General features: G+C 47.4%; 1 protein-coding gene across 10 annotated transcripts in view; it reads left to right on the top strand.

Annotated features, from left to right (window-relative positions):
* Positions 1-12,312, top strand: part of LOC105493181 (nucleolar and spindle associated protein 1) — a 49,553-nt gene extending 37,241 nt beyond the window's left edge. For all 10 annotated transcript variants that reach the window (XM_071067071.1, XM_071067070.1, XM_071067069.1 and 7 more), the window contains exons 9-11: positions 4,574-4,690; positions 7,822-7,930; positions 11,028-12,312. In XM_071067071.1, the coding sequence (XP_070923172.1) occupies positions 4,574-4,690; positions 7,822-7,930; positions 11,028-11,121 (320 nt within the window). In that variant the 3' untranslated portion in view covers positions 11,122-12,312. The remainder of the gene's footprint in view (positions 1-4,573; positions 4,691-7,821; positions 7,931-11,027) is intronic.
* The last annotated feature ends 2,405 nt before the right edge of the window (positions 12,313-14,717 follow it).

The following is a 14,717-nucleotide window of genomic DNA, read 5'->3' as shown; positions in this document are numbered from 1 at the left end:
TTTTTTTGAGACAGAGTCTGGCTCTGTCGCCCAGGCTGGAGTGCAGTGGCGCGATCTCGGCTCACTGCAAGCTCCGCCTCCCGGGTTCACACCATTCTCCTGCCTCAGCCTCCCGAGTAGCTGGGACTACAGGCGCCCACAACCGCGCCCGGCTAATTTTTTTTTTTATTTTTAGTAGAGACGGGGTTTCACCGTGGTCTCGATCTCCTGACCTTGTGATCCGCCCGCCTCGGCCTCCCAAAGTGCTGGGATTACAGGCGTGAGCCACCGCGCCCGGCCAATCTGCTTCATTTTTAAGCCATGTAACTTCCCAAAATGATCAGGTGTATCTGTTTTCTTTTTTTCTTTTTCTTTTTTTTGAGATGGGAGTTTCACTTTTGTCACGCAGGCTAGAGAGCAATGGAGCGATCTTGGCTCACTGCAGCCTCTGCCTCCCAGGTTCAAGCAATTCTCCTGCCTCAGTTTCCTGAGTAGCTGGGATTACAGACATGCACCACCACACCCAGCTAATTTTGTATATTTAATAGAGACGGTTTCGCCATGTTGGTCAGGCTGGTCTCAAACTCCTGACCTCAGGTGATCCGCCCGCCTCGGCCTCCCAAAGTGCTGGGATAACAAGAGTGAGCCACTGCACCCGTCCTGTATCTGTTTCCTTAAACTCTTTCCATTTCTATAAAATCAAAAACAAAAATTTAACATAGTATATTTTTCATTGTGTACTAGAGAGGGAAATGCCAGAGACATAAGCAAAAACCAGATATCTGCCTGAGAGCTCCATCTAATCCTAAAATGGTGACCCTCCAGGAAGGGCACTGTGCCCCTTGTGGGACTCAGGGATTCGGAGGACGAGCACAGTATTCATTACAGCCTCGGATTGGTCCTAGAGGACTCTGACACTAACAGGATCCCAGACCACAGACTTCATGTTTCAAGATTCAACCATGTTGACTCATTTTCACTGTATTTTTCAGTGGTATGGGTATATGTCAGTTTATATATTTTACTATTCATGAACATGTGGGTGGTTCCAGCTTTCATTATTATATATGATGTTGCTATGAATACTCTTAAACATGTCTCCTGTACATCTGCAAGAGTTTCCCTAGACCTAGGAGCAGAACAGCTGGATTGGAAAATATGCAGATATTTACTGTCTTGGATGAATTGTACCAATCTATGCTTCCAGCAGCAGTGTATGGCAGCCCCTTATCCTACTCCCTGTCAGCATTTCATATTGATACAGTGGGATAGCTTGAACACAGGGTTTTGTGCTTTTTTTAACTGGGTGATCTTAGATCCTGATTGCTGTTTCACAGATGTAGGCAAGGGTTCACATCTGGCAATGACCTGTGGCTTCCCCCTGTGAAAAGAAAGGATTGGCCGGACACAGTGTCTCTTGCCTGTAATCCCAGCACTTTGGGAGGCTTAGGTGGATGGATCACTTGAGGTCAGGATTTTGAGACCAGCCTGGCCAACATGGTGAAATCCTATCTCTACTAAAAATACAAAAATTAGCCAGGCGTGGTGGCGTGCATCTATCGTCCCAGCTACTCAAGAGGCTGAGGTAGGAGAATCGCTTGTACCAGGAAGCAGAGGTTGCAGTGAGCCGAGATTGTGCTACTGTACTCCAGCCAGCCGGGGCAATACAGTGAGACCCTGTCTCAAAAAGAAGGAAAAAAAAGAGAGAGAAAGGATTAACTGATGGCCAACTGTAGCAAAAAGGCTAACTAAACTACACCATCCTTAGGCTGGGCATGGTGGCATGGAGATCAACCTGGCCAACATGGCAAAACCTCGTCTCTACTAAAATTACGAAAATTAGCCGGGCGTGGTGGCACTTGCCTGTAATCTCAGCTACTCGCTTGAGAATCACTTGAACCCAGGAGGCGGAGGTTGCACTGAGCCGAGATCACATCACTGCACTCCAGCCTGAGACACAGAGCAAGACTCCATCTCAAAAAAATAAAAATAAACTATACCATCCCGGATATTTTTAGCTTCACAGTACAAAAATTCATATTCTTTTTTTTCTGAGACGGAGTCTCACTCTATCATCCACACTGGAGTGCAGTGGCACCATCTCGGCTCACTGCAACCTCCGCCTCTTGGGTTCAAGTGATTCTTCTGCCTCAGTCCCCCGAGTAGCTGGGACTACAGGTGCCTGCCACCACGCCTGGCTAATTTTTGCATTTTTGGTAAAGATAGGGTGTCACCGCTTTGGCCAGGTTGGTCTCGAACTCCTGACCTCATGATCTGCCCGCCTCCGCCTCCCAAAGTGCTAGGATTACAGGCGTGAGCCACCGCGCCCAGCCAAAAATTAAAATTCTGAAGTGATAAGAGCCCTTATTAATAATATTCCTGACTTTAAACAATCCTGCCTCAGCCTTCCAAAGTGCTGAGAGTACAGGTGTGAGCCAACAGGCCATGAATCTTCTCAACTATGTGATTAGGTTCTTTTTATGTTTATTTATGTTAATGATAATACTATTAATAATATGTAATTTTTATGGGACTTATCAGAGAAATAAGCTGAAAAGTTACCGTTCTTTCTTTCAACAGAATTCTAAACTCCCATCTGATCTTAGGAAATGTCATGATATTCAGAACATTTACAAAGCTACTTAGCAAAGGAAATTAATCTCAATGCTTAGCTTTCCTCAATTACTGTTTTCTTCTCTTTTCTCCATTTTAACCCTTATTTCAGACTCTTTCATCTATTTCAGACAATCTATTCTTGTAGATTGTCTTAGTCCTTTGGGGCTGCTATTATATAACAAAGCACCGAAGACTGTGTCTTATAAACAGCAGGAATTTCTCTCTCATAGTTCTGGAGGCTGGATGAGGGCAGATCAGGGCACTAGCATGATTCTAGTGAGGGCTCTTTTCCAGGTAGCAGACTACCAACTTCTCGTTGTATGCTCATGTGGCAGAAAGAGAGCTAGAGAAAATTCTATGGGGTATCTGAATCCCATTCATGACCTATTTACCTCCCAAAGCCCTACTTCCTTACACCAGTCGTATTGACGGTCAGGATTTCAATATGAATTTGGGGTTGCAGGAGATACAAACATTCAAGCTATAACTTTTTTTTTTTTTTTTTTTTTGAGACAGAGTCTTACTCTGTTGCCAGGCTGGAGTGCTGTGGTGTGATCTCAGCTTGCTGCAACCTCCAACTTCCTGGTTCAAGGGATTCTCCTGCCTCAACCTCCTGAGTAGCTAGGATTACAGGCACGTGCCACCACACCTGGCTAATTTTTGTATTTTAGTAGAGACAGAGTTTCACTATGTTGGCCAGGATGGTCTCGATCTCCTGACCTCATGATCCGCCTGCCTCAGCCTCCCAAAGTGCTGGGATTACAGGCATGAGCCACTGCACCCGGCCTTTTTTTTTTTTTTTTTTTTTTTTTTGAGATGGAGTCTTGCCCTGTCGCCCAGACTGGAGTGCAATGGCGCAGTCTCAGCTCACTGCAAGCTCCACCTCCCGGGTTCGAGTGATTCTCCTACTCAGCCTCCCAAGTAGCTGGGATTACAGGCATGTGCCACCACACCTGACTAATTTTTATTTTTATTTTTTCTCTGAGATGCAGCCTTGCTCTGTTGCCAGGCTGGAGTGCAGTGGCACGATGTCGGCTCACTGCAACCTCTGCCTCCCGGGTTCAAGCGATTCCCCTGCCTCAGCCGAGTAGCTGGAACTACAGGCATGCACCACCACACCCAGCTAAGTTTTGTTTTTTTTTTTTGAAACTGAGTTTCACTCTTGTTGCCCAAGCTGGAGTGCAATGGTGCAATGTTGGCTCACTTCAACCTCCACTTTGTGGGTTCAAGCGATTCTCCTGCCTCAGCCTCCCAAGTAGCTAGGATTACAGGCATGCGCCACCACACCAGGTAATTTTGTACTTTTAATAGAGACGGGGTTTCTCCATGTTGGTCAGGCTGGTCTTGAACTCCCGACCTCAGGTGATCCCTGACTCGGCCTCCCAAAGTGCTGAGATTACAGGCGTGAGCCACCGCACTCCCAGATAATTTTTTGTATTTTAGTAGAGACAGCGTTTCACCATGTTGGTCAGGATGGTCTCGATCTCCTGACCTTGTGATCTGCCCACCTCAGCCTCCCAAAGTGCTGGGATTACAGGCATGAGCCCCATGCCCAGCCTATAACATGTATTTTTAAGAATGAGAAGTAACACTTTTGGCCGGGCGCGGTGGCTCAAGCCTGTAATCCCAGCACTTTGGGAGGCCGAGACGGGCGGATCACGAGGTCAAGAGGTCGAGACCATCCTGGCGAACACGGTGAAACCCCGTCTCTACTAAAAAATACAAAAAACTAGCCGGGCGAGGCGGCGGGTGCCTGTAGTCCCAGCTACTTGGGAGGCTGAGGCCGGAGAATGGCGTGAACCCGGGAGGCGGAGCTTGCAGTGAGCTGAGATCCGGCCACTGCACTCCAGCTCGGGCGACAGAGCCAGACTCCGTCTCAAAAAAAAAAAAAAAAAAAAAGAGAAGTAACACTTTGATAAATGCTTTAACAGGTCTTTGTTTCTAATTAAGCTCTTGGGTTTCTTTGGTGTGTTTTTAGTTATTACCCCATTCAAGCTGACAACTGAGGCAACGCAGACTCCAGTCTCCAATAAGAAACCAGTGTTTGATCTTAAAGCAAGTTTGTCTCGTCCCCTCAACTATGAACCACACAAAGGTACGTGGGAGTGTTTTAAGCTACAGGGCCTATAAAATACTTAAGATTGGTGGGATGCGGTGGCTCATGCCTACTAAAAATACAAAAATTAGCCAGGCGTGGTGGCGGGCACCTGTAATCCCAGCTGCTTGGGAGGCTGAGACAGGAGAATTGCTTGAACCTGTTAGGGGGAGGTTGCAGTGAGCCGAGACCGCGCCATTGCACTCCAGCCTGGGTAACAAGAGCGAAACTCCATCTAAAAATAAAAATAAAAAATGACAACTTAAGAATGAACAAATTCTGCAGCTGGGTGCAGTGGCTCTCGCCTGTAATCCCAGCATTTCAGGAGGCTGAGGTGGGCAGATCACTTTAGTTCAGGAGTTTGCGATCAACCTGGCCAACATGGTGAAACCCCATCTCTACTGAAAAAAAATAAGAAAATTAGCCTGGCATGGTGGTGGCACCTATAATCCCAGCTACTTGGGAGGCTGAGGCAGAAGAATTGCTTGAACCTAGGAGGCAGAGGTTGCAGTGAGCCGAGATTGCACCACTGCACTCCAGCCTGGGCGACACAGTGAGACCATGCCTCAAGAAAACAAAAACAGGCCGGGCGTGGTGGCTCACACCTGTAATCCCAGCACCTTGGGAGGCCAAGGTGGGTGGATCACGAGGTCAGGAGATCGAGACCATCTTGTCTAACATGGTGAAACACCATCTCTACTAAAAATACAAAAACAAAATTAGACGGGCATGGTGGTGGGCGCCTGTAGTCCCAGCTACTCGGGAGGCTGAGGAGGGAGAATGGCATGAACCCGGGAGGTGGAGCTTGCAGTGAGCCAAGATCACACCACTGCACTCCAGCCTGGGGTACAGAGCAAGACTCCACCTCAAAAAAAAATAAAAAAAAAAAGAAAGAAAAGAAAAACAACTCTGCCTCTAAAGTTGTTAAAAAAAAAAAAAACAAAAAAAAAACCCTAGTGACCCAGTGGAAGCCATATGTGACTACCTAGAATTCCTTTCCCCTGCCTCTGCTTCCACATAGACCCGTGATTTAAAAGACTTTTCATTAAACAATTAATAATTACTTGATTCAGCAGGGTGCAGTGGCTCATGGCTGTAATCCCAGTACTTTGGGAGGCACAGGCAAGAGGATGACTTGAGCCTGGGAGTTCAAGAGCAGCCTGGACAACTTAGCAAGACCCTATCTCTACCAAAAAATTTAAAAATTAGCTGGACATGGTGACACGTGCCTGTGATCCTAGCTATTCAGGAAGCTGGGATGTGAGGATTGCTTGAGCCAGGGAGGTTTGGGCTGCAGTAAGCCATGACTGTACCACTGCATTCCAGCCGGGGCAACAGAGTGAAACCCTATCTCAATAAAAAAAGAAAAGCAGGACATAGAGCCAGGTGTAGTAGTATGTATGCCTGTACTCCCAGCTATATGGAAGGCTGAACTGGGAAGATCACTTGCAGCCAGGAGTTCAAGGCTGCAGTGTATGCTATGACTGTGCCTATAGAGAGCCACTGAAGCCCGTCTCGACTACTAAAAATACAATAATTAGCTGGGCATGGTGGCGCGTGCCTGTAGTCCCAGCTACTCGGGAGGCTGAGGCAGGAGAATTGCACGAACCCCAGAGGCAGAGGTTGCAGTGAGCCGAGATCGTGCCAGTACACTCCAGCCTGGGCAACAGAGCTCCGTCTAAAAAATTAAAAAAAAAAAAAGGCTGGGCGCGGTGGCTCATGCCTGTAATCCCAGCACTTTGAGAGGCCAAGGTGGGCGGATCACAACTTCAGGAGATTGAGACCATCTTGGCTAACACGGTGAAACCCCGTGTCTGCTAAAAAAAAAAATACAAAAAATTAGCCGGGCGCGGTGGCGGGCGCCTGTAGTCCCAGCTACTTGGGTGACTGAGACAGGAGAATGGCATGAACCCAGGAGGCGGAGCTTGCAGTGAGCCGAGATCACGCCACTGCACCTTAGCCTGGGCGATGAGCAAGACTCCATCTCAAAAAAAAAAAAAAAAAATTAAAAAAAAAACAAAAACTAAATTTAAATTTAAAAAACAGGCCGGGCGCGGTGGCTCAAGCCTGTAATCCCAGCACTTTGGGAGGCCGAGACGGACGGATCACGAGGTCAGGAGATCGAGACCATCCTGGCTAACACGGTGAAACCCCGCCTCTACTAAAAAGAATACAAAAAACTAGCCGGGCGAGGTGGCGGGCGCCTGTAGTCCCAGCTACTCGGGAGGCTGAGGCAGGAGAATGGCGTGAACCCAGGAGGTGGAGCTTGCAGTGAGCCCGGATCGCGCTACTGCACTCCAGCCTGGGCGACAGAGCCAGACTCCGTCTCAAAAAAAAAAAAATTTTTAAAAACAAAACAGGCCTGGCGCGGTGGCTCAAGCCTGTAATCCCAGCACTTTGGGAGGCCGAGACGGGCGGATCACGAGGTCAGGAGATCGAGACCATCCTGGCTAACACGGTGAAACCCCGTCTCTACTAAAAAGACAAAAAACTAGCCGGGTAAGGTGGCGGGCACCTGTAGTCCCAGCTACTTGGGAGGCTGAGGCAGGAGAATGGCGTAAACCCGGGAGGCGGAGCTTGCAGTGAGCTGAGATCCGGCCACTGCACCCCAGCCCGGGTGACAGAGCAAGACTCCATCTCAAAAAAAAAAAAAACACAAAACAAAACCAAAAAAAAGCAACACGTAAACTTCCAGAAATTCGGTCCCATTTCTTTTTTGTAAAATTGCAAATTGGTTGGACACAGTGGCTCACGCCTGTAATCCCAGCACTTTAGGAGGCCAAGGCAGGCAGATTGCTTGAGAACAGGAGCTCGAGACCAGCATGGGCAACATGACGAAACCTCGTCTCTACTAAAAAATACAAAAATTACCTGGGCATGGTGGCGTGTGCCTGTAGTCCCAGCTACTCATGAGTCTGAGTTGGGAGGATCACTTGAGCCCAGGAGGCGGAGGTTGCTGTGAGCTAAGATCAGATCACACCACTGCACTCCAACCTGAGCAACAGAGTGAGATTCTGTCTCAAAGAAAAAAGTATAATTGTCAATAGCAGGTAACCACAGATGAAGGGAATGAAGTTGGGAATATAAATCAAACAATCTTCTTAAAATTCTTTGTCTCTGTCCTAAACTAGGAAAGCTAAAACCATGGGGGCAATCTAAAGAAAATAATTATCTAAATCAACGTGTCAACAGAATTAACTTCTACAAGAAAACTTACAAACAACCCCATCTCCAGACAAAGTAAGTACATAATTATCCAGCTTTATAATTATTTTAATTTCAAAAGCAGCACCTTGGCCGGGCGCGGTGGCTCAAGCCTATAATCCCAGCACTTTGGGAGGCCGAGACGGGCGGATCACGAGGTCAGGAGATCGAGACCGTCCTGGCTAACATGGTGAAACCCCATCTCTACTAAAAAAAATGCAAAAAATTAGCTGGGCGTGGTGGCGGGTGCCTGTAGTCCCAGCTACTCGGGAGGCTGAGGCAGGAGAATGGCGTGAACCCGGGAGGCGGAGCTTGCAGTGAGCCGAGATCCGGCCATTGCACTCCAGCCTAGGGGACAGAACGAGACTCCGCCTCAAAAAAAAAACAAAACAAAAGCAGCACCTCTGAGGGATAGAGACTCAGTAATAGTGGTGTTTTAAGGGGAGGTTAGAAGTGGTATCATGGGCCAGGCGTGGTGGCTCACACCTGTAATCCCAGCACTTTGGGAGGCTGAGGCAGGCGGATCATGAGATCAGGAGATCGAGACCATCCTGGCTAACATGGTGAAACCCTGTCTCTACTAAAAATACAAAAATGAAAAAAAAAATTAGCCAGGCGTGGTGGCGGGCACCTGTGGTCCCAGCTATTCGGGAGGCTGAGGCAGGAACCCGGGAGGCAGAGCTTGCAGTGAGCCGAGATCGTGCCACTGCACTCCAGCCTGGGCAACAGAGTGAGACTCCATCTCAAAAAAAAAAAGAAAAGAAAAGAAGTAGCATCATATATAGAACTTTCTGAGTACATGTTCCAGTGTAATGGACTCCAAATCAGCAGGTTTGGGGTGAGGCCCAAGCACCTGCATTGTTTCCAAAGCTCTGCAGGTGATTCAGAAGAAGACCCAGACTCAGAGCACTGCTCTTGCATGACTCATCTGCCTCAACACAGGGCATGTGGGTATCTCTCCTGATACCAATGCCCAGCAGTCCAGGGCACCTACGTATCCAGATAGACATCAATTCCTCACTCCTAAGGAAGCCAGGCTTACAAGGCATCAAGGCCCTATAAAGAGGAGCACCCAGGACGGTCCTTAGAGGCTTCCTTCAGCATGAAAACCAAGTTAAAGCCAGAGCTCATCCTGGGTTGTAGCAAATCATGGTTGGGCCCAGATTCCCTGCTTGGACCCTCATGACACAGGGTTACCTATCATTTGACTCATGGCTATACATGACTGCGCCAAGGCCTTTGCTCACTGTTATTAAGTTGGCTGAGTGAGGTGGCTCACGCCTGTAATCCCAGTACTTTGGGAGGCCAAGGCAGGTGGATTACGATGTCAGGAGTTCCAGACATGGAGAAACCCCATCTCTACTAAAAATACAAACTTAGCCAGGCGTGGTGGCGCATGCCTGTAATCCCAGCTACTCTGGAGGCTGAGGCAGGAGAATCGCTTGAACCCGGGAGGCGGAGGTTGTGGTGAGCCGAGATTGCGCCATTGCACTACAGCCCAAGCAACAAGAGCAAAACTCCGTCTCAAAAAAAAAGAAGTCAAAGGTCAAGCTCAGAATCACATAGTTTAGTGAAAGGAATAGAACTAGAATCAGGGTCTACTGAGTTAGCCATTATGCTTTTCTTTCAGAGGATTAGACAAACCAAAAAAAAGAGAAAGAAGGGGAAAAAAAAAACACAAAAAAGCCCAAGATTATATTAACTTATCTTGGGTTTTTTTGTTTGTTTGTTTGTTTTGAGACAGAGTCTCACTCTGTTGCCTAGGCTAGAGTGTGGTGGTGCAATCTTGGCTCACTGCACCCTCTCCATCCCGGGTTCAAGTGATTTTCCTGCCTCAGCCTCCCGAGTAGCTGGGATTACAGGTGCCCGCCCCTGCGTGCAGCTAATTTTTGTATTTTTAGTAGAGACGGGGTTTCACCATCTTGGCTAGGCTGGTCTCAAACTCCTGACCTCAGGTGATCCACCCACCTTGGCCTCCCAAAGTGCTGGGATTACAGGTGTAAGCCACCACGCCTTTGATTTCTAGGTGTAGACATTTCTCATTTAAAACAATTTTTTTTAGGCCGGGCGCGGTGGCTCAAGCCTGTAATCCCAGCACTTTGGGAGGCCGAGACGGACGGATCACGAGGTCAGGAGATCGAGACCATCCTGGCTAACACAGTGAAACCCCGTCTCTACGAAAAAATACAAAAAACTAGCCGGGCGCGGTGGTGGGCGCCTGTAGTCCCAGCTACTCGGGAGGCTGAGGCAGGAGAATGGCGGGAACCCGGGAGGCGGAGCTTGCAGTGAGCTGAGATCCAGACACTGCACTCCAGCCTGGGCGGCAGAGCGAGACTCCGTCTCCAAAAAAAAAAAAAAAAAAATTTTTTTTCTTAGAGATAGGTTCTTTTCTTACTTTTGCCTTGAACTCCTGGGCACAGGGAATCCTCCCACTTTGGCCTCCCAAAATGCTGGGATTATAGGTGTGAGCCACTGCATCTGGCCTAAAGCAAATTGTAAAATAATAAGAGTTGGATTCAATCACCAAGGTATCTTCTGATTCCAATTCCATGTATGATTTTATTTTTTATTTTTTTTTATTTATTTATTTTTTTTTTTTTTTTTTGAGACGGAGTCTCGCTTTGTCGCCCATGCTGGAGTGCAGTGGCATGATCTCAGCTCACTGCAACCTCCACCTCCTGGGTTCAAGCGATTCTCCTGCCTCAGCCTCCCAGTAGCTGGGATTATAGACATGCACAACCACACTTGGCTAACTCTTTCGTATTTTTAGTAGAGACGGGGTTTCACCATTTTGGCCAGGCTGGTCTCGAACTCCTGACCTCAAGTGATCTGCCTGCCTTGGCCTCCTAACATGCTGGGATTACAGGCATGAGCAAATGTGCCCAGCCTCCATGCATGATTTTAGAGTGCTGAGTTAGCAAAAGGAAAATACCAGTTTCTAGCCCTTTAACACAACAATGACAAACAGGTGTTAGAAACACTAGGCGGAGCACAGTGCCTTCTAAGAGCCTGTTTTACGCAAGTATGCTGGATGTCATTGCTTGAAAGTTTGGGTGTTAGTCCAACAATAGTTGCTCTAAAGTGTCTGTTGTGGAGCCTCCCTAGAGCTTAACCTGTGACCTGTCCCCCTCAGGGAAGAGCAACGGAAGAAACGCGAGCAAGAACGAAAGGAGAAGAAAGCAAAGGTTTTGGGAATGCGAAGGGGCCTCATTTTGGCTGAAGATTAATAATTTTTTAACATCTTGTAAATATTCCTGTATTCTGAACTTTTTTCCTTTTGTAAATTTTTTTTTTTATGTCTTCCCTACTTTAGTCACGAGATCTTTTTCTGCTAACTGTTCATATTCTATGTAGTGTCCATGTATGTAGTGTCCGTGGGTTCTTCATGTGCTACGATCTCTGAAAAGACATTATCACCTTAAAGCTCACATTCTTTGGGATGGTTTTTACTTAAGTCCCTATACAATTCAGGTTTCTAATGAGATACATCCTAAAATTCTGTTCCTAGATTTTTTTTTTTTTTTTTTTTTTTTTTTTTTTTTTTTTGAGGCGGAGTCTCGCTCTGTCGCCCAGGCTGGAGTGCAGTGGTGCCATCTCGGCTCACTGCAAGCTCCGCCTCCCGGGTTCCGGCCATTCTCCTGCCTCAGCCTCCCGCGTAGCTGGGACTACAGGCGCCGCCACCACGCCCGGCTAATTTTTTGTATTTTTAGTAGAGACGGGGTTTCACTGTGTTAGCCAGGATGGTCTCGATCTCCTGACCTTGTGATCCGCCCGTCTCGGCCTCCCAAAGTGCTGGGATTACAGGCTTGAGCCACCGCACCAGGCCTGTGTTCCTAGATTTTTAATGTCAAGTTCCCCCTGCTGGTTCTAATATTAACAGAACCACAGTCTTCTGCTAGCCAATAGCATTTATCTAATGTCAGCTAGTTATACAAGCTTCAGGAGAATTTAAACAATAACAAGAATAGGGTAAGCTGGGATAGAAAGGCCACCTCTTCAGTCTCTGTAGAATATAGTAACCTTTATGAAACGGGGCCATGATTTGGTTATGACATCAATATTTTACCTAGGTGAAATTGTTTAGGCTTGTGCATCTTTGTTCAAATAGCCTCATGTAATTGCCATCTGTCACTCACTATATTTGCATAAATAAAACTCTACAACTCATTCTAACATTGCTTACTTGAAAGCTACATAGTCCTATCGAAATGTGAGGATTAATGCTTTAATGCTTTTAGAGACAGGGTCTCACTATGTTGCCCAGGCTGGTCTCAAACTCCACCAAATGTACTTATTCATTTTATGGAAAAGATGAGGCTTTGCTTAGTATCATGTCCATGTTTCCTTCACCTCAGTGGAGCTTCTGAGTTTTATACTGCTCAAGATTGTCATTAATAAAATTTTTTCTCTTTGTGGTAGATTCATTCTTTGTAAACATAAGTCTTCCAAGATTTAGGTGAGCAGCTAGGCTTAACAAGAGTTTATACCCTTTGTATGCCCTTTCCTGACCACTGCTTCCACTCAAAAAAGAAACGGCGGTATGCTCCCTTTATATTCCCAGAGTACCTCTCAGGTTTTTTTTTTTTTTTTTTTGAGACGGAGTCTTGCTCTGTCGCCCAGGCTGGAGTGCAGTGGCCTGATCTCAGCTCACTGCAAGCTCCGCCTCCCGGGTTCACGCCATTCTCCCGCCTCAGCCTCCCAAGTAGCTGAGACTACAGGCGCCCGCCACCACGCCCGGCTAGTTTTTTGTATTTTTAGTAGAGACAGGGTTTCACCATGTTAGCCAGGATAGTCTCGATCTCCTGACCTCGTGATCCACCTGCCTCGGCCTCCCAAAGTGCTGGGATTACAGGCTTGAGCCACCGCGCCCGGCCTCTCAGGTTTTATTAAATGCTGTTTTGTATACATGAGGCTTTAGGACATGGCACACTCCTAAGTACTGGAAACATTCAGATTTTCCTATCAAGGGGAAGAGATCAGATCAATTTTTAAACTTTAGGGTCAAATACACATCTGATGGAAATGTAAAATGTCACAACCACTTTGGAAAACAGTTTGCTAGTGTCTTTGAAAAGTTAACAGGATGTCTACTGTGTAATCTAGCCATGCCATTAGGTAGTGAGACCCTATCTGAAAAAAGAAAAAACCACCAGGATCTTACATAGAGAAAATCCTAAGGACTTCACTAAAAAGCTCCTAGAACTAATAAATTCAGTAAGGTTGCAACGTACAAGATCAATACCCAACAATTCTGGCCAGACACAGTGGCTCACACCTGTAATCCCAGCACTTTGGGAGGCCAAGGCAGGCAGATCACTTGAAGTCAGGAGTTGGAGACCCGCCTGGCCAACATGGTGAAACCACATCTCTGCTAAAAATACAAAAATTAGCCAGGCGTGGAGGTGGGCGCCTGTAATCCCATCTACTCAGGAGACTGAGGCAGGAGAATCACTTCAACCCGGGAGGTGAAGGTTGCAGTGAGCCAAGATCACACCACTGCACTCTGGCCACTGCAACGGGGTGAGACTCCATCTTGAAATAAAAAAAAAAAAAAATCAAGACCCAACAATTGGCCGGGCGCGGTGGCTCAAGCCTGTAATCCCAGCACTTTGGGAGGCCGAGACGGGCGGATCACGAGGTCAGGAGATCGAGACCATCCTGGCTAACACGGTGAAACCCCGCCTCTACTAAAAAATACAAAAAACTAGCCGGGCAAGGTGGCGGGTGCCTGTAGTCCCAGCTACTCGGGAGGCTGAGAAAGGAGAATGGCGTAAACCCGGGAGGCGGAGCTTGCAGTGAGCTGAGATCCGGCCACTGCACTCCAGCCTGGGCGACAGAGGGAGACTCCGTCTCAGAAAAAAAAAAAGACCCAACAATCATATTTTTGTCTTTAATCTCCGTCACCCAGCCTGGAGTGCAGTGGTGTGATCTTGGCTCACTGCAACCTCCACCTCTCCAAGTTCAAGCAATACTCTCTATCTCTTGACCTCGTAATGCAACAGCCTCAGCCTCCCAAAGTGCTGGGGATTACAGCTGTGAGCCACCACACCCAGCCTAATTTTTTTTTTTTTTTAAGAGACACACTGTTGGTCTGTCACCCAGGCTGGAACGCAGTGGTAAGATCATAGCTCACTATAACCTTGACCTCATGGGCTCAAGGATCCTCCTACCGCAGCCTCCCAAGTAGCTGAGTCTACAGATGTGTGCTACCACACCTGGCTAATTTTTTTTATTTTTTTATATATTTTTTTAGAGACAGGGTCTCACTATGTTGCCCAGGCTGGTCTCAAACTCCTGGGCAAGTGATCCTCCCACGTCAGTCTCCCAAAGTGCTGGGATTATAAGTGTGAACCACTGACCCTGCCCCCTGTTTCCATATACTAGCAATGACTAGTACAAAAAAAAAATGAGGGCCGGGCGCGGTGGCTCAAGCCTGTAATCCCAGCACTTTGGGAGGCCGAGGCGGGCGGATCACGAGGTCAGGAGATCGAGACCATCCTGGCTAACACGGTGAAACCCCGCCTCTACTAAAAAATGCAGAAAACTAGCCGGGCGAGGTGGTGGGCGCCTGTAGTCCCAGCTACTCGGGAGGCTGAGGCAGGAGAATGGCGTAAACCCGGGAGGCGGAGCTTGCAGTGAGCTGAGATCCGGCCACTGCACTCCAGCCTGGGCGACAGAGCGAGACTCCGTCTCAAAAAAAAAAAAAAAGAGACAACTGAATACTCAGATGCAAAAAATGAATTTGGACCTTTATACCTTTCACAAAAGTTAACTTAAAATTGATCATAGGGCTGAGCACAGTAGCGTACACTCCTGTAGTCTC

Source organism: Macaca nemestrina, chromosome 7 (assembly GCF_043159975.1).
Source record: "Macaca nemestrina isolate mMacNem1 chromosome 7, mMacNem.hap1, whole genome shotgun sequence".
NCBI classification, from domain to species: domain Eukaryota; kingdom Metazoa; phylum Chordata; class Mammalia; order Primates; family Cercopithecidae; genus Macaca; species Macaca nemestrina.
The sequence above is the reverse complement of the archived record's forward strand: the minus strand, read 5'-3'. Positions and strand labels throughout refer to the sequence as shown.